The 21,223-nt window shown below is 37.0% G+C and overlaps 1 protein-coding gene and 1 non-coding gene across 2 annotated transcripts; one reads left to right on the forward strand and one right to left on the reverse strand.

Annotated features, from left to right (window-relative positions):
* Positions 1-15,578: 15,578 nt before the first annotated feature.
* LOC141691128 (uncharacterized) lies at positions 15,579-19,982 on the reverse strand. Its single transcript, XM_074495871.1, has 4 exons — positions 19,559-19,982; positions 19,102-19,329; positions 18,753-19,000; positions 15,579-15,785 (listed from the first exon to the last, which is right to left on the reverse strand). The coding sequence occupies exons 1-4, from the start codon at positions 19,980-19,982 to the stop codon at positions 15,579-15,581; spliced, it is 1,107 nt and encodes a 368-aa protein (XP_074351972.1).
* Positions 15,937-16,043, forward strand: LOC141694645 (small nucleolar RNA R71). Its single transcript, XR_012563933.1, has one exon. It is a non-coding gene; the product is annotated as a small nucleolar RNA R71 (small nucleolar RNA).
* Positions 19,983-21,223: the final 1,241 nt, after the last annotated feature.

Raw genomic sequence — 21,223 nt, forward strand, 5'->3', positions numbered from 1 at the left:
CATGTAGCACATTTCTGCAAACACCCTTGTTTAGATTCTGTAGTAGCATATAAGTCATGTTGACTTTAATTAGATATGCAGAATAGGTTGATTAATTGTACATAGATGATGTCTTGTAATTCTGCATAAATGAAATAAAGTCAAGTTCCAGAAAGCTACCCGACGTATGATCAAAAATGCTACTCGACGGATGATAAACAAGGAAACCCGACGGATAATCAATTCAAACATTTGTTGACAGTGACAACACAGTCACATGCGTCGAGTGTATGCAAAAGGAATGTGGAAGCCTATTCAACTGGGTTTTTGAGAACAAAGAAGCATTGCCATTTTCATGCTATTATGAAGATATTCAAAGATGCTAGAATAGAGTAATGAAGTAGCATAGTATTAGACTTGATAGGTTTTGTTTTATTATCTTGTCTTATTACTGTGTAATCTTGGTGATATATAAACCAAAAGTAAATTCTCAAGAAGACTAAGCAAGTAAATTCTCAGAGAAACATTTCTAAGCTGTATTCTTAGCATTTCTCTATAAGTTTAGTTGTTCTTATTGTGTAAGCAGCTGTGAGCTATTCAAGCTTCACAGAGTTCTCTCGATATATATATATATATATATCCGGTGGATACTTTCTAATCCACCAGAAAGTTTTAAAAACTTGTGTTTTTATTACTTTGTGTTTTGATTCATATTTAACTTGTTATTCCGCACTTTGCAAATCAAAACACTGTCATATATATCTTAAGTTAGAAAATTTTATATTTCTGAAAAAGGTTCAAGAATTCCATTCAACCCCCCTTCTTTACTTCTTATTGCATTGTTAGGGACTAACAAACCCAAGTGAATCGAATGGCATATCCAACTTCCTCTTCCATGGAGGTGCATTCAAAACCTGCAGTTGCTCTGCCCCTTCTTCATCTTCAATAAGTGATTCCCCTATTAAGGATCTCCCTAAGGTATCTGACTTTGGCAATTGCTCAGGCTCTGAATTCATGACAGAGTCGACCCACTCTACTTTAAAGCACTCCTCTTTAGCTGTGGGTAAATTTATTGCCTTGAACACATTAAAAGTGACCTTTTGATCGCGAACCTTCATCGTAAGCTCTCCTTTTTGCACATCGATTGTAATAACCCCAATTTTTGGAATTTTTGAAACACTGATGAATAGTAACTTTTGCTGATGATGCTGATGAAGGAAAATTATCAGACCACGCTATATAGGAGTACTGTTATGGAAATTCTAAGACAGTATTAGTCTTCCATAAAGTAAATGAGTGTATGTAAAGGTCGTTAGAATTCGAATCCGGACACTTTCATTTTTTCCGAAAATCCACCAGATACCGAAAGAATTGAGTATAAGGTAACATGATTAAAAGGATTTAAATTCAAGGATTATAAGAGAGGATCATAAAAGGAGTATAAAATATTGAGAAAGGTTTAAGGGAACCCAAGTAATAAGATCCCGTATATGATCCCTCAAACAACGAATGAGAATAAGAGTTAAGCGAACCGTAAAATAAATAAACGACCAAGGGACAAGCTCATGCAAGTAGGATGGGAAGAAAGCTTCCAAGAGAAGCTAAAACATGTGGTTAAAGGTTAAGACACCCTTACACCACATGAAATGGACATGTGGCATATTGATGATGCAAGCAATGATGTAATCAAAAATCAAAAGCAAGACATTTTGCAAGGTTGATTTACAACCAAGTAAATTCATTTCACTTTCCAGAAAAATCAACCAAGCACCATTCATCTTCTCTCCCCCATTCCAAGCTTCAAAGCTCTCAGCCAAAATAAACCCAACAACTTCAAACTACCATATCTCCTTCAATACTCACTCAAATGTTGTGTTTAATCGCTCGTTGGAAAGGAATTGAGATGGCCTACAACTCTTGTTCACAAACGAACCTTTACCCCTCGCTTTACTTTGAGACCTTGTTTAAGGCCCTTAAAAGACTAACTGGATTACGAAACAATTATGTAAGGTGGGTTAGGAAATTGGTAGAGTATTCGCGAAAGAGTCGCCTTAAAATTCGTAACGGTTAAATTATTAAAATTGGTGGAGCCGAGGGTACGCAAGTGAGTAACGCAAATCGTTAAGCGTATAAGTGACCGTAAGCGACCGTTAGGGTATGAGTGAGTTTTGACTAGTTTCTTAAGCGACCGTGGTCTAATTCCGGCTTATGTTATTGTTAATAGGTTACCGAACCCACTCTAAGCTTAAGTCTACCCAGGAACACTCAGTCAAGTTTCTACCCGTTATAATGTTGTTGTGATGTAAATATATTGATGCATTATATTGAGATAAATGCATGGTTGTTATTAGCAAATCTTGCGATATATTGGAGCATGTTGATATGGTATATATATGCATGTTGTGAAATCTTGATATTTTATTATCAATTCAAATACTTATAAACTGCATAATACCTATGTTAGAGATAAGCAGTAGTTGCGTATACCCTTAGTATAGGGGACCCAGAGTTGAACATTTTTCTAAACCGGGAGACGATGTTCCCGAGTATATTATATATATATATATAAATATTTTTCAAAACTATTAATCGAATAATGTTTATTCAATAGTTTTATATTATAAGTGAATATTATTTTTTTGAATATTCATTTAAGATTCCTATTACGATCAAAGACTAGTTTAATTATTTGAATAAAGTTTCTACTTATGAAACTTATTTTATTTCTATTAATAAATGAATATTAGTCTGAATATTCATTCGAGGACTTATGACTCCGCTTATTTTATTAAATGAATATTAGTCTAAATATTCATTCGAGTACTTATGACTCCGCTTATTTTATTAAATAATATTCTTTGTTTTCTTAAAGAATAATGTGTCAATATTCGCCAAGTATTCGGAAAATGATTGATACTATCAAATCATTCTTACTTTAAATATTTCCAGAGATTATTTTCAAATTTTATCAAAACAATTTTTGGAAAGTTAGAGCGGATCCCAAAACTTTTCAAATTTAATCCTTTCGAAGGGTATTTAAATACTCGCTCAAAAATCTGAGGGATCCGGCTCTGTGATATATTTTTATATTCGCAACAAGGTTGCTGTTTTGATAAAAGAGTTTTTGATTACTTACCTAACACTTGGGAAGTAAAATTCTTGGAATAAGTTAATCCATTAACAGTCATCGCCTGGGAAATATCGGTGAGTTTTCCTTTCCAACTAGATACGACTTCTTGGTGGAGCCGTATCAACAAGTTTCTACTTGGGGAAAGGGGGGACGAGCTTTACGTTTTAGAGTCATGGATTTCATCTGAACTAGGAGTGGCGTAAGTGGTCGAGTGGCGCCGGCCCAGCCTTATTATATTGGCCCAAATAGCCCGGAAGTTCCGCTAAGACGGTCCATTCCTTAGGAGTCCAGCGTTCGGTCGACAAGTAAATCTGAGTGTTCTCCTCAACATGTAGAAAATGGCGGGTTTGCACTACTACGACTGATCATCGTGAGTGGTCTTCCTGGCGCGGGAAACTCCCGTAATGAGTTCATCATCCAGTTGGATATTTCTGCAACATTACCCAGAGCACTTCGAAAGAAAGGCTACGGCTGGGCGATTGTTGAGTGTTGGCAGGGTCGAGTTTTCAAAATGATGTTTTCATCAAATGAAGTATCTCGTAACTTCATTTCATTTTGATGATATTTCAAAGATTGATTCTATATAATTTTTGTCTTGTAGCTTCATCTATGGGATGAACTATTTATACCTTGAATGGTGGTAGTTCAAGTAGTATTCGGAAAAAGATATAAGTATATTGGAGTATATTGTAACTTCATCTTTTCAACTTAGATCTGGTTAATGATTATCTTATGCATGACAAAGATTTTCAGAAAAACGTTGAGACAAGGTTAGATATATGAGATCACCTTGCAACAATATTTTTATACAGTTATAAACTGGAACTCTGTGTATATTATGCATGGAAGAAGACTTCCAAGATTTTGAAAAGTATATATACATATATACTGAATATTTTGCGACTTGGTCGCGTTAAGATATCAAACTTGGGCATATCTGTTTGACAAAGACTTTTATGAGTACTATGAGAAGGCTCATATATTGTTAATTATAATACATATTATTTTGGTGGGCTTGTTGATCACCCTTGTTTTCTTCTTTCATCACACAACAACAGATAGACAAGATGAACATGACCAAGCTCCCAATTCACGAGCGGACATGAAACGTTCCGCAGTTTCCTGTAGGCGTTGATGCCGCTGTAGCCGAGGTAGTAACTACCAATAGGCTAGGTTTTCAACTGTTGATGTACCAGACTTATGTATATTTATGAATTGTAATAATGGCAAGGAATATGTAAATTTATTCAGAAACCCTTTTAAGGTGTAATGGTTTATATTTGTGGAATAAAATGACTTGTAGTATTTTTGGTATTCATCTCTGAGATTATAACTTGTGGTGTGTGTGTGTATATTGTGGGGTCACAGTACGTAGTAGTTGGTTGTTTATTAATATTAAGTGTTATTAAGGGAAATGGAACTCGTGACAACCCGGATCCCCGACCCCGGATTTTGGGGTGTTACAGAAATGGTATCAGAGCTAAGCGTTATAAACCTCAGAGATGATGTAAAGTTAAGATAATAAGTTCACTAAGATAATAAGAACTCTTTCCAAGTTCATAGTCGAACTACCTAACGTAGTACTGACAGTTAAAACCCTTATGGGAACCCTTATAAATATCGTGATAGAAGCGTAGTTCGTTATCGTATATGCTAGCGGGACTCCGAACCCAGAGGTTGAGGAGTAACAACGCGATGATGTTTTATTACTTATTGGAGATCATATTGTGGATCCGATAGAGCGTCCTAACGCGGGACCGGATGATATTCATATTGAGGATGTTGTCCTCGAAAGGATTATTACTGAGAAGGATCCCGTGGAGGATCCTGACAAGAATGAATAAAGGACCACTGAGGAATTGATGACCATGGATAGGGCGACTACCAGAGGTAGGATTGGCCGGTCACTACCGGAGGTTCGTTCAAGGTTGTAAAGATAATAGCCCCTTTAATGCGGCTTACTCATAAGACTGAGAAGTTCGAATGGACAGAGAAATGCGAGAACAACTTTTAAGAACTGAAGCAAAGATTGGTGACGACCCCTATGTTGGCGTTGCCGGATGGAAAAAGGAGATTTTGTGATGTGTAGTGACGCTTCGCATAAGGAATTAGGGTGCTTCTTATACAGCACAGCAAGGTAATCGCGTACGCGTCAAGACAATTAAGGGAATATAAAATTCGATATCCCCACCCATGAGCTTGGGCTCGTGGCAATAGTTTTGCCCTAAAGATTGGAGGCACTACTTGTATGGAGAGAAGTGCGATATTTACACAAGCCATAAGTGTTCTAGTGCATTTTCACGCAGAAAGAGCTCAACATGCGCCAGAGGAGGTGGTTAGAGCTAATCAAGGATTACGATTATGAGATTTTTTATCATCCAGGGAAAGCCAAAATGGTGGCTAATGCTCTTAGTGTAAAAGAGAGACTCAAGATGAAAATGTCTTTGGGAGAGTTGATCAGAGATTTTGTGAAAATGGAAATAGAAGTGAAGGTAACCGGAGCCGGTACCGAAAAGCTGTTTGAGTTCGCAATACATCCCGAATTATTGAAAAAGATCATATTATGCCAAAAAAAAGTGATGAATGAAGGCAGAGAGCCAACAAATAGAGAAGATATTAATACCAAGAAAGATGATATGGGAATAATGAGTTATTCCTACAGAATTTGGGTTTCAAACATTCAAGAGCTTAAGGACGAGATCTTAGATGAAAGCCATAGTTCGAGGAATAAGATTTAGGGCAAACCCTGAATGTGATAGTCAGGGAGGTCGCTATCAAGAAAGAAAGAACCCATAACATAATGAAATGGAAAACAAGGATTTTAACATATGAGATAACCCTGATTATGGGAGGAGGATAAATCATTTCATATTGAGAAAACGGAAGTCGAACAAGATAGGGAAAACCGGGATGGTACTCCTATGGGGCAATTCATGGACCTGCCTAAACAAAAACTATACTTTTATTCCCAAACACCACCCTGAGGAAACAATGCGGTGGAAAATTCTTTCAGCTTTAAGTCACTAAGCTCTCAGAGTTCCAAGGAACAAGCTGACCTAGCCGAGGCAAGAGCCTGGCTAAAGGAAATAAAGGAATGATTTTATATTCTAAATGATTGATGAAGCGCAAAAGACTATTTTTGTCACTTACCTTCCTAAGAGAGAGGCCACTCGCTGGCGAAAGGCCAAGAAAGGCACGGAGCCAGATGCTATAATAAACTGATTAAAGTTCAGTCAATTGTTTTCGGGAAAGTACTTCCCAAGGTTATAGAGATAGTGTAAAAGCTTTAGAGCCAGAACAAAGGCGGACAAGTATGATGAATCATGAATCTAGGTTGTGAAAGTCGTCAAGGTTCGTCTGAAGGACACGAATCCAGAATGACGGGATGTTTAAAATCAATGCTTATGTGGTGTTGGTTCATGAAATGGTTGTAATAGAAATAAAAATAAAAGACTGAAAGGGGAAGGAGTATAAAGGGATATAAAGTAAATAGAGTTGAGAAGTGATAAGGGAGTTAGGTAATGGAAATCCTAAGAAAACCCTTGTAATAAATATAGAGAAGTGTGTCATCATCAGCGCGATGGTGACTGATCATGAGATAAATTCAAGGTTGAAGGCGTAAGCAATACGTGTAATTAATCCCCTTGAAGTTGAGAGTATTCGATGAAACTTTGAGATAGATCGATGGATTAATAAGGAAACACGGATGGACTGACGAGACAGGATAACAAGAATTTAGGAAAATGGATGAAGGAAGTGACCTTCAAAAATGTGAAGTGTATGTAACACCTGTGGCTTGATGCCCAAAAAGGGAGACACCGAGTATAAATAATATCCCAACATTGAGATATCGGTTGAGATAAATAATGGAGATAAATGAGTAGTTAGAACTTAAAAAGTTCACATTGAACACGACCAATATCTTCCAGAACATCCCTGTTATCATTACCAAATCAGGAAAGAAAAGCGGATAACCATTGTTATCTTTTGGAGGCCATATGGATTGACCTCAGCTTGAATAAAGATGCTATTGTGAAATTTGGTATAGACTATCGAGGTGGGAATGATTGAATAAGATAATCTATCAAGGATATATGACTTGATTTATCCATGGAAGGATGCAGGTATCTTTTAAAGGTGGAATTAAGGATAAAACCCCGATAACTTAAGATGAACCCTAGGGGAATGTATAAGGGTTGGCATTTCACCCTTAATAGGGATAATATGAGTTTTGACAGTACAAATTGCAAGGACTAAGGTAACAACAACCTTTAAGGATCAGTGGAGAAATTTTTCAGAAGTATATAGACAATGGTCCTAGTATTAGTAAATGGTATTTTGATATGCCCTGTATCTAGGGAATACAGGAGGAACGATTTAAGGATAACCTTAGAGGTCTTACAAGGAGAAAGGTAATATTCAAAGTTCTGAAGAAGAGAAATTTTGATAAAGGAAATATGACGTAATTATAATAATGCCAGGTAGGCACGTGTTGAATCATAAGAAAGTATAGATCGACCCAATGAAGGTCGAGATTGGTGAAAACAAGAAGGACCCAAGATAAGAGACGTCCTAAGTATGATCGAGAGTCAGTCGTGACAATGTTAACTTCTAAAGACCGAGGCAATAACTTATGGAAAAATGGTGATATTTTTTTTCTCACCAAAGCTTAAGGAAGAGCATTTTCACACAAGTAGTGATTGGAAATGAGGTAGAAAATTTAGTTGGAGATCGTTCAAAAGACATTGATTATGAGGAACTATTACTATCAGGAAAGGCCAATGAGGTGGCCGACACTCTAAGTGTATGAGAGAAATTATAGGCGCTCGTGCCAGAGGATTACAGTGATGATGGTTAAAGCCATGAAGGTTGTATTATGGTGTGGAAGATTGACATTCCTTCTGATGATTGTGCGATACTCAACCGTAATAGTATTTTTGTAAAGATTTAATTCATGTAATCGCCGTGAGCGGGCTATATATCTTAGAAGGTCCTATCTTGAGATTAGCCAGGACCATGTTACGAAAGGACTAAATGAACCTTTGAGCTTCATGTCTCCCAATAAAGAAATATGGTTAATAATGGTATTAACCTGCTATCGTTGCTTTTATTGAAACTCTTCTACAATTTTATCTGCTTCATGTCATATGTACGTCAAGTTCAGGAGTGTTCTTCATCGATCACAAATGGTGATTATGTTACCTCCTTAGAAGAGTTTGATATGGCAAGTATGGACTCCGTATGACTAGCTATCGAGATTTTGAGGAAAACAAATGATTACAGTAGGTCAGTGGTGGACCATAGTAATGCTACAATGAGTCTATGAATAATGAGACAATGACGATTGTGAGAGTGGTATTGTAATGAATGTTGAGATTGAGTACCACTAATTGGGTCATGGTGATGTATAAGTAATCATCGTTAGACTAGCTAAGCCGATCATTTACCTATGATATATTTATTCCTTCTTATCAATAAAGATTAATATTACTATACGAAGAAGGTTGCGGTATAGCAATGGATTCTAGTAACGATGATGTCTAGAATGAAATCCCTTATTTGATTTTCGATGTCGAGGGAGTTTCAGAGGTGATTGTTTATAAGCTCGAGCAAGAGCATGGGTCCATGGAATGATGGACGGAATAGCAAAAATATTTAGGCATTTGAAATGCGATGCTATAATACTTGATATTGATATATATACGTATATGTTTTGTTCTCCTATGACAAACCTCTATAGTTCAGAGGTAGATTCCAAGCCAGATATTTTGTGGCAGTATTTTTTTTTACATACATACAATTCTCTCCAATTCGTTCTTTTCTCTTCTTTTCATTTCATGTAAATTGAGAAGAACAACCCTTCCAGAAGGGGAGGTATTGCCGAATGACTATCTATCTGTGTGATAGAAGCCTAGTAGGATACCACATGTTGTTTAATTGCTTGTCAAGTACTAAAGGCTGACCACCTTCTATACTAACCATGCGATGTAACAAGTGTTCATGATCATAGTGATCTCTCAATAAATTCTTTTACTTCTATACGATGGATCAAGCTTTCGAAGATAGAAGCAGCTAGAAAGGAGTAGTATGAGTGCGGTGGTATTCCGAATCTAACGCGTTCGTGATGCTAAGGTTGACGCGGTTATTAAAAGGTTATAGAACACTAACGAGCAAAAGTATAGCTAGAATAGTATTATGTACGGAAGATAGTAACGCTTATAAACTAGAAAAGAATGAGTATCGAGAAGCGAAAGCTTTAGTGCTAGAAGCTATAATGAGAGTCTGTGCAATAGACTTGAAAGAATTTGGAATGATCATTTATCGCGGATTGAGTTTTCTTACGATAATAGATCATATGTCATTATCGAGATGTCGCCTTATGAGATCCTTAAGGGAAGACAATGTCGATCTCCCTTATGTTAGGATGAAGTTGTAGAGCGCAAGATGCTCGGACCAGCAGTAGTCCAAAGGACCAGGGATATAATAGATCTAATCAGAGGACGGCTGGTAGTAGCCCAAGATGGAAATAAGAGGTATGCTGATTTGACCCTAAAGGACAAAGAGTATTATGAAATAGGGGACCTAGTAATGTTAAAGGTATCCCTTGGAAAGGATTGATGAGGTTTGGAAAGAAAGGAAAGCTAAGTCTACAATTTGTTGGACCCTTGGAGATATTAAGACATATTGGGAAGTTAGCATATGAGCTAGCCCTACCCCCGAACCTGTAGCAAGTTCATAATGTATTCCACGTATCAATGTTAAGCTAGTGTAATCCGGATGCCAGATAATAGGGGCATATGAGCGCATAGACATGCAACCAGACGTAACCTATATGGAGCAACCAGGAAGGGTTGTAGATTGAAAAGGAACAAGTGCTTAGGAGAAGGGTTATCAAACTAGTCAGAGTTTGATGGTAAAACCACAATGTGGGAAAATTTACTTGAGAGTTAGAAAGTGCAATGCTAAGAGAGTATCCCTATTCATTTTCTATCTAATTTCGGGACGTAATCCTTTTAAGGAGGGGAGACTGTAATAACCCCAATTTTTGGAATTTTTGAAATACTGATGAATAGTAACTTTTGCTGATGATACTGATTAAGGAAAATTATCAGACCACGCTATATAGGAGTATTGTTATGGAAATTCTAAGATCGTATTAGCATTCCATAAAGTAAATGAGTGTATGTAAAGGTCATTAGAATTCGAATCCGGACACTTTAATTTTTCCCGAAAATCCACCAGATACCGAAAGAATTGAGTATAAGGTAACATGATTAAAATGATTTAAATTCAAGAATTATAAGAGAGGATCATACGAGGAATATAAAATATTGAGAAAGGTTTAAGGGAACCCAAGTAATAAGATCCCGTATATGTTCCCTCAAACAACGAACAAGAACAAGAGTTAAGCGAACCGTAAAATAAATAAATGACCAAGAGACAAGCTTATGCAAGTAGGATGGGAAGAAAGCTTCCAAGAGAAGCTAAAACATGTGGTTAAAGGTTAAGACACCCTTACACCACAAGAAGTGGAAATGTGGCATATTGATGATGCAAGCAATGATGTAATCAAAAGCAAAAGCAAGACATTTTGCAAGGTTGATTTACAACCAAGTAAATTCATTTCACTTTCCAAAAAAAAATCAACCAAGCACCATTCATCTTCTCTCCCCCATTCCAAGCTTCAAAGCTCTCGGCCAAAACAAACGCAACAACTTCAAACTGCCATATATCATTCAATACTCACTTAAATATTATGTTTTATAGCTCGTTGGAAAGGTATTGAGATGGCCTACAACTCTTGTTCACAAGTATCGTCCAAATAAGCAAGGTAAGACCCTCATTTTTACAGTTTTTTCAATCAGACTTTTAGAAACTTCAAAGCCTAACTTTGTATTCTTGATTTCTTTAGAAAGATCAAACTTATAGGAGGCTCCCTAAGGCTTCCTAGCAACTTAACACCTCCCAAGGAAGGTATAAACTTCAAACCCTAGCCTTTACTTTGATTATCAGTGAGTTTGATGGTTGGTTTTCTAAATGAGAAGCATGATCTTTGATTATTAGTAGTTTGATTTGAATTTGGAGTGATTTGGTGAATGAATCTTGTTATTGTTAATAGAACTTGATTGTGGTTGGTTGAGATGAAGAATCTGTAGAATAAGGACTGGTATATTATTATTTAGTTGAGGTTTTGATGTGTTAATAATTGTGGATTGTTTGGTGAGGTTTTGGTATAGTGAGAAACTTGGAAAACTCGTAAACATAGCCGTCGTAATGCCCGTTTTCCTTAGACTGTTGTACATGAATCTCGGACCAGATAACTCACTGACCAATCTGTAACATTGCCATGATTAGCTAGAGCGCGTCGTAAGCTTCATTTTGATATGTGGTTCACTTCGTTTCGATGTACGGTTTAGCAGAAACGACCGTTTTAAGTAACGGCATTTCGCGAACGAACCTTTACCCCTCGCTTTACTTTGAGACCTTGTTTAAGACTCTTAAAAGACTAATTGGATTACGAAACAATTATGTAAGGTGGGTTAGGCAGTTGGTAGAGTATTCGCGAAAGAGTCGCCTTAAAATTCGTAACGGTTAAATTATTAAAATTGGTGGAGCCGAGGGTACGCAAGCGAGTAACGCAAATCGTTAAGCGTATAAGTGAACGTAAGCAACCGTTAGGGTATGAGTGAGTTTTAACTAGTTTCTTAAGCGACCGTGGTCTAATTCCGGCTTATGTTATTGTTCATAGGTTACCGGACCCACTCTAAGCTTAAGTCTACCCTGAAACACTCAGGCAAGTTTTATACCCGTTATACTGTTATTGATCGTTAAGCGTATAAGTGAACATAAGCAACCGTTAGGGTATGAGTGAGTTTTGACTAGTTTCTTAAGCGACCGTGGTCTAATTCCGGCTTATGTTATTGTTCATAGGTTACCGGACCCACTCTAAGCTTAAGTCTACCCTGAAACACTCAGGCAAGTTTTCTACCCGTTATACTGTTGTTGTGATGTAAATATATTGATGCATTATCTTGAGATAAGTGCATGGTTGTTATTAGAAAATCTTGCGATATATTGGAGCATGTTGATATAGTATATATATGCATTTTGTGAAATCTTGATATTTTATTATCAATTCAAATGCTTATAAACTGCATAATACTTATGCTAGAGATAAGCAGTAGTTGCGTATACTCTTAGTACATGGGACCCAGAGTTGAACATTTTTCTAAACCGGGAGGCGATGTTTCCGAGTATATTATATATATATATATAAAAATAATTTTCAAAACTATTAATCAAATAATGTTTATTCGATAGTTTTATATTATAAGTGAATATTATTTTTTGAATATTCATTTAAGATTCCTATTACGATCAAAGACTAGTTTAATTATTTGAATAGAGTTTCTACTTATGAAACTTATTTTATTTCTATTAATAAATGAATATTAGTCTGAATATTCATTCGAGGACTTATGACTCCGCTTATTTTATTAAATGAATATTAGTTTGAATATTCATTCGAGGACTTATGACTCCGCTTATTTTATTAAATAATATTCTTTATTTTCTTAAAGAATAATGTGTCAATATTCGCCAAGTATTCGGAAAATGATTGATACTAACAAATCATTCTTACTTTAAATATTTCCAGAGATTATTTTCAAACTTTATCAAAACTATTTTTGGAAAGTTAAAGCGGATCCCAAAACTCGTTTTCAAATTTAAGATCTTCCTTTCGAAGTGGATTTAAATACTCGCTCAAAAATCTGAGGGATCCGTCTCTGTGATGTATTTTTATATTCGCAACAAGGTTGCTGTTTTGATAAAAGAGTTTTTGATTACTTACCCAACACTCGGGAAGTAAAATTCTTGGAATAAGTTAATCCACTAACAGGCATCGCTTGGGAAATATCGGTGAGTTTTCCTTTCCAACTAGATACGACTTCTTGGTGAAGCCGTATCAACAAGTTTCTACTTGGGGAAAGGGGGGTCGAGCTTTACGTTTCAGAGTCATGGATTTCATCTGAACTAGGAGTGGCGTAAGTAGTCGAATGGAACCGGCCCAGCCTTACTATATTGGCCCAAATGGCCCGGAAGTTCCGCTAAGACGGTCCATTCCTTAGGAGTCTAGCGTTCGGTCGACAAGTAAATCCGACTGTTCTCCTCTACATGTAGAAAATGGCGGGGTTGTACTACTGCGACTGATCATCGTGAGTGGTCTTCCTGGCGCGGCAAACTCCCATAATGAGTTCATCATCCAGTTGGATATTTCTGCAACATTACCCAGAGCACTTCGAAAGAAAGGCTACGGCTGGACGATTGTTGAGTGTTGGCAGGGTCGAGTTTTCAAAATGATGTTTTCATCAAATGAAGTATCTCTTAACTTCATTTCATTTTGGTGATATTTCAAAGATTGATTCTATATAATTTTTGTCTTGTAGCTTCATCTATGGGATGAACTATTTATACCTTGAACGGTGGTAGTTCAAGTAGTATTTAGAAAAAGATATAAGTATATTGGAGTATCTTGTAACTTCATCTTTTCAACTTAGATCTGGTTAATGATTATCTTATGCATGACAAAGATTTTCAGAAAAATGTTGAGACAAGGTTAGATATATGAGATCACCTTGAAATGATATTTTTATACAGTTATAAACTGGAACTCTGTGTATATTATGCATGGAAGAAGACTTCCAAGATTTTGAAAAGTATATATACTGAATATTTTGCGACTTGGTCGCGTTAAGATATCAAACTTGGGCATATCTGCTTGACCAAGACTTTTATGAGTACTATGAGAAGGCTCATATATTGTTAATTATAATACATGTTATTTTGGTGGGCTTGTTGATCACCCTTGTTTTCTTCTTTCATCACACAACAACAGATAGACAAGATGAACATGACCAAGCTCCCAATTCACGAGCGGACATGAAACGTTCCGCAGTTTCCTGTAGGCGTTGATGTCGCTGTAGCCGAGGTAGTAACTACCAATAGGCTAGGTTTTCAACTGTTGATGTACCAGACTTATGTATATTTATGAATTGTAATAATGGCAAGGAATATGTAAATTTATTCAGAAACCCTTTTAAGGTGTAATGGTTTATAATTGTGGAATAAAATGACTTGTAGTATTTTTGGTATTCATCTCTAAGACTATAACTTATGGTGTGTGTGTGTGTATATTGTGGGGTCACAGTACGTAGTAGTTGGTTGTTTATTAAGATTAAGTGTTATTAAGGGAAATAGAACTCGTGACAACCCGGATCTCCGACCCCGGATTTGGGGGTGTAACATCGATCATAGTTTGGCTAGTAGCTAAGAATGGTCTTCCCAAGATAATGGGAATCTTCTTATCTTCCTTGAAATACAAAATTACAAAATTAGCAGGGAAAATGAGTTTATCCACTTTGACCAAGACATCTTCCACTATACCTTGTGGATAAGCGATGGAACGATCAGCTAGTTGCAATGACATGTATGTCGGTTTCAGATCAAGTACACCAAGCTTCTTGAAGATAGACAAGGTCATCAGATTGATGCTAGCTCCCAAGTCACATAAACACTTGTCGAAAGACAAGTTTCCGATGGTGCAAGGAATAGTGAAGCTTCCAGGATCTTTAATCTTCGGAGGCAACTTCTGTTGCAACACATCACTGCATTCCTCCGTAAGAGCAACGATCTCTAAGTCATCGAGCATCACTTTCTGAGAGAGAATACCTTTCATAAAACTCGCATAGCTAGGCATCTGTTCAAGAGCTTCAGCGAAAGGTATGTTGATATGAAGTTTCTTGAACACCTCCAGAAACTTCTCAAACTGCTTATCCAGCATTTTCTTCTGCAACCTTTTAGAAAAAGGAGGTTGAGGAAAGATCTATTTTTCCCCTGTATTACCCCCAGGAGGAGTGTGTTCCACAGTTTTCTTCCTTGATTCCACTTCTGCTTCCTTCTACACATCTTCTTCAGCCAAAATTTCAGATTCCAGAACTTAAGATTCTTCAGAGCTTGCAACCTTCCCAGACCTCAATGTAATTGCCTTAACCTGCTCTTCTGTTTCCCTCTTGCCTGGAACTTCTGTATCACTAGAAAGCGTTCCTGATAGTTGATTCAATAAGGCATTAGCAATTTGCCCTATTTGGTTCTCCAGAGTCTTGATAGAAACAACATGGCTTTGACATATAAGAGCCTGGTTTTTGCACATAAGCCGCAATTCCTCCAATTCAGATTTTTCACTCGAAGATAGACCTGCATCATGAGTTTGTTGTTGAAGTTGGAGTTTTTGTATTGGTGCAAATTGTTGCTGAAAACTGGGAAGATTGAATTGCTCGTTTCCAAACTGCTGGAACGGCTGTTACATCGCATTCTGATTGTTGTTCCATCTGAAGTTAGGATAATTCCAGTTGCCAGGATGATAAGTGTCTGGAACTGGTTGTTGTGATCTCTGAAAGTTGCTCATAAACTAAGCCGATTCACTAAATATAGTGCATTGCTCCATTGCATGCGAACCTGCACATAGCTCACAAACACTGGTTAGCTGATTAACATCATAGTTAGCCAGATAATCGATCTTCATAGATAACTCCTTTAGTTGAACAGTGATAGTCGTAGCTATATCCACTTGAAGAACTCCAGCTACCTTGCCATGTGGAAATCTCTGAGTTGGATACTGATATTCGTTAGCAGCTATTAGTTCAATTAGATCATAAGGTTCATCGTAGCTCTTAGCCCATAAGGCTCTACCTGATGCTGCATCGAGCATGGGTCTGGATTGTGCTCCCAAACCATTATAAAAACAATTGATGATCATCTAATCAGGCATGCCATGATGATGACACTTCCTAAGAATCTCCTTGTAGCGCTCCCAAGCTTCATATAAAGATTCTTCTGATTGCTGCGCAAATTGAGTAAGAGCATTCTTGATTGCAGTTGTCTTTGCCATAGGGAAGAATTTAGTGAGAAACTTTTGAGCAAGATCTTCCCAAGTAGTAATCAAACCAGCTGGTAGAGAGTGTAACCAGCTCCTAGCCTTGTCCCTCAGAGAGAATGGGAATAGTCTCAGCTTCACAGCATCTTCAGAAACACCGTTGAACTTGAAGGTGTCACATATCTCAATGAAATCCCTAATGTGCATATTGGGATCTTCCGTTGGAGAACCCCCAAACTGGATAGAATTCTGCACCCATTGAATTATGCCAGGCTTGATCTCAAAGGTATTAGCTGTGATAGCTGGCCTGAAAATGCTAGATTGAATGTCAATGATCTTGGGTTGAGAAAAATCCATCAAGGTTTTTGTTCGTGCTGCTGGATCTCCCATTGTAATGAGTACCTGAAACACAACAAGTAAACCGTGAAAGTAAAAGAGTCCGAGTCAGTGAACTTTAACGACCACCGATGACAAGCACATAAACTAAAAATTAACACCGAGTCCCCGACAGCGGTGCCAAAAACTTGTTAGGGCATTAACACACGCTAATAATACACGCAAGTATACGCGTTCACAAGTAGTATAAGATTTAGATCAAATTCGTTACCACAGAGACTCTTTGGTTAATTTAAGAATATGCACCTATGCAACAATGATATGGTTATTACCCGATGCTAAGACAAATAACAAGTTGAGATTGTTTATAACTAAGAATTAAACTAACAATTATAACTAAGAGAACAAGAATAGTTGAATTAATATATATGACAAACATGGGATCCTAACTTCATTAAATACTTCATTCAATAGCCTTTTTGTTCTTAACCTTAGCATGTAATGGTGATGACACTAATCAGATAACACGAAACTAGTAAATGCCAAATTTCGTTGTACGAATACCCTACTACCAAGCTTCCACAAAAGAGATAGAAGTTGAATAGACACCAGTTATGCTTAGTCCTTATATGTCTATAAGAATTGAAAACATAACGGTTTAATGCGCAAGTTATCTATCATGATCACATCGTGCAAGTAAGATGGTTAAAATTACCTACGAATCATGCATAACAATTATATATGAACCTATGCTAGCATGGCAAGTTCTAAATCTCTATATTCACTTTCCCTTCAATAGAGATTAACACGCTATCTTATATGTTAGCTACGCACATAAGACGAATAAGCACAACCGATACTAGGATATCAATCAATCACCACACACTAAAGTATCGAAACAGTTTAACTAAAGAAATCCATAAATAAATCCACTAAAACCCCATGATAATGATTAGTTCATAATCGAACTCATCATCACCATGAGTTCCAATGAAAGCATGATAATAAACAATATAAGAGTACTAGGGTTTAAAGACAAATAAAAAACAAGCATCCAAGTATCAACTATATTGAAGAAAACAAGAGTCTTCTTCTCCGTAGCCTTCTCGTGCTCTCTAGGTCTTCTTATTGCTCTTCCAGGTCTCCTTGTTGTTGAAAACGTCTTTTTATTGATATATATAGGCTCCACGATGACCAGGATTCTCAAAATCTTCAATTTCGACTAAAATCAAGATTCTGGGGTAGAAACCGGGCACGGGCGCGCTGTTTTCGGCCGTGGCCGCACTGTAATAGAGATTTCAGCGGCGCGGGCGCGCTGGTTCCGGCACGGGCGCGCTGACATTCTGGAAAAATTATGACAATTCTTCTTTTGGCCGTATCTTGAGTTCTGCTCTTCAGAATTAGGCGATTCAACTGCCCACGCGAAGCTAACGAGATTCTCTACAACTTGATAATGTCCTAGGCTTCCAATTCTGATCGTTTTTCAGCATAATTCTTTGAAAAGTTTCTTTCTTCTTTTAACTAATGCATGAAATGCAATAACACAAAAATACATCAAAAATACCAACAACTTTAGTCCAAAACACCAACCTAAGCCTGAAATGAAGCGTTCCAAGTAGATATAAAATCCACTTATCACCTTTCTTCTGAAAAGACAACAATCGGATTTATCTTTTCACAAATAAAAGAAATAAAGAGAGAAATAGAGGGAGATAGAGATATATAGAGAAAGAGACATGGAGAGATATAGAGAGAGAAGCGTGAAGTGAGATAGTCGTATATAGTTTCAAATCAAAGAGAGGGGAGAAAAATATTGTAAGCCCTAATTGTAAATCAAAGCTTGAACATAGATTTGTAATCCAAGCTTTACATATAATGAAACTCTAATTCATCTCGTAAATCAACCTTTAAACTTAAGCCCTTCCGCTTGAAAGCTTAATTGAGTCCGCCATTGAGAGGCTCATTTAGTTAAAAAGAAGAGTGAATATGGGTTAGCGATGGAGGTATTTTAAGAGTTATGGTTGTTTAAGAGTTTTGTGTATCTAATTTTTTTTATTTATTATTATAATTAAATTGAGCGGGTTAATTTTCGTTTTTAGTCACCCAAATTTTTTGGTCAAATTTGACCCTCCTAGAATTTAGTAGATTACCGCCTGAAATTTCAATTTTTAGTAACATATTTCGAAAAATCAATTATAACACTGTAATTTGTGTTACAACAGAAACTTAATCGTCACTAAGGTAACATTAGATGATATCAATGGTAGCACCAAGAAAAAGTATTGCCTTATATCAATTTTTAGTCATTTAAGGTAATATTTTTGCTTGTAATACACAGAAAAGTGTTGGTAGAGGTCAAATATGGTGTAGTACCACTTCATTACTAAACCCCATCTTCAGAAGCACGGCTTCTAAAAAATTCCACTCTACACGATCATAAGCTTTGAACATATCAAGTTTTAAAGCCATCCAACTATCTTTCCTCTTAGTTTTCCTTTTCATGTAGTGCATTACTTTAAAAGCAATCATTATATTTTCTGTAATTAAACGACCATGTGTAAAGGCGCTTTGACAGTCTGGCATAATTGAATCCATGACCTTTTTCAACTTATTAGCCAACACTTTAGAAATGATTTTATAAAGAACACTACATAGGGAATATGACGTAAATCTGTCATAGAAACTGGATTATGCTTTTTTGGGATTAATGCTATGTTGGTACCTCTTAGCTGAGCATTAATACTCCCGGATTCAAAGAAACTTTGCACCATGGAAACCACATCTTCCTTCATGATATTCCAACATTTCTGATAAAAACCCGAAGTCATGCCGTCTTGTCCCGAAGATTTGTCAGGATGCACACCAGAAAGTGCAGCCTTGACTTCTTTTTCACCCACCTCGAGAAGCAACAACTCATTTTGGGCACTGGTGACTCTCTTAATTGCACAGTCTGTCACTTGATTTCAATCAGTGTTTGTGGTATTGAATAATTGAACAAAATAATCCTCCATTATTTGCTTTAAACCATTACCCCACTCAACTTTATTTTTGTGACTATCTTGCAATGAACTGATATGATTTACTTTATGTCTATTCCTTATATTAGCATGAAAGAACTTACTATTCTAATCACCCTAACGCAACCAAAGTTGAGCCAAAACACTTCTTGTTGTGCGTACGTTTCTGCAAGCTTCTTTTTCTCCCTCCTGGATCAGTTTCACAGAATGAACATCCCCTCCTTCCTTTCAAAGCTTTAAAAATCCTTTTGCTTCGAGATATACGATCTTTAAAGTTGCCCGTGACTTCCTTCTCCCATTCTGACAAGACTTCTGAGCAAAAAGATAATTTGTCGTAGAGAGTCATAGTGTTATTACTCCAGGCATCCACTACTAATTGGTAGCACATAGGTTCTCTTAACCATGCATTTTCAAAGTGAAATGAAGGCTTGTTGTTAGCTTTGATACCAACCTCAGTTTCCAACAATAATGGGCAATGATCAGGGGTAGAGACTTTCATATTTGTGAGTTTAGCTTCTTTAAACAGATTTAAGAACTCCTCAGATACGAGTGCCCGATCAAGGCGTACTTCGATGTGATTATTCATGCCCAAACCTCGTTCTCACGTAAATTGGTATCCACACAGATTCATATCATGTAATTCACAGTCGTTCAGCACATCTTGAAAAACTTGTAGTAAACGATTAGGGTAGGGCCTACCTCATTTTTTGTCATTCTGTGAGAGAACATTATTCATGTCTCCAATAAGACACCAAGACAGTGTATTATTGCTAGCCAAACTCCTAACTAATCTCCAGGTCTCTTCTCGTTTTGATCGGTCTGGTTCACCATAAACACCAGTAAGTCTGTATTTCAAACCTTTTGAAGTTGTCACAACCACATCTATATGATTTTTTTTTAAAAAGACAAAGTCACTTCTTCTTTATTGCGCCAAAAGAATGCAAGGCCTCCACTGTGCCCACTAGGATCTACTGTTACCATCCCTTCAAAACTGAATGATACTCTTACTTTCTCTACAATATCTTTTCTGCAAATGGTTTCACTCAAGAAAACGTAATTGGGTTTCTTCTGGAGCACTCCTTACAGAATTGTAAGGCCCATGGGGTCCCAAGCCCATGGCAATTCCAACTTATGGTACTCACAATGCTAGGCGAGCACCTACTTGGGTACCCGCCTTCTGTCCGTTTTTTGGATTCAACATATTGATTGGGCTTGATTGCTCAATAGACATGTTCACATCCTCATTTGGATTCAATATGACACCAGTGTTATGGCCCATTTGATTGTCTAGGACCAATCCTTCGTCCGTTCTACATTTTTGGGCTCAATGACGGTTAAATTAGTATGCTCAATTATAGGCGAAATAAGTTCATCTGTGCTGTGAGTAATCCGTATCCCTGACATCCCCTATTTTTGAATCTTTTTGAATTCATGATCTCCAATAATTCCTCCCTTCCCACCCAACTCCTGATTTCTTGGAGTTAATGATGGATCGTGATTGCTGCTACTGCCACCACTATGAGTTTGTGATTGAACTTCGTTATAATTTCGATCATCGTTATCGACTCCGCTTTGAAGTCACTTTGCACCTATAGGCTTTACTTGTTTCTTAAATAGGGCTCTCATCCATGGCCCGTAAGGCTTAGCAATGTTCTCTCCTGATGTTTCAAACAATTTACCACAGAATTTTTCAGAGTGGCCTAATGTTCCACAAATGAAGCAGAATATCGGAACATTCTCATATTTGAACGATATCCAGTACCAATCCTCGACATTATTTTTCATCTTCATTCTTCGTTTGAGTGGTTTAAAGACGTCTACAGAAAC

The sequence above is a fragment of the Apium graveolens genome, chromosome 10 (assembly GCF_009905375.1).
Source record: "Apium graveolens cultivar Ventura chromosome 10, ASM990537v1, whole genome shotgun sequence".
In the NCBI taxonomy this organism is placed as follows: domain Eukaryota; kingdom Viridiplantae; phylum Streptophyta; class Magnoliopsida; order Apiales; family Apiaceae; genus Apium; species Apium graveolens.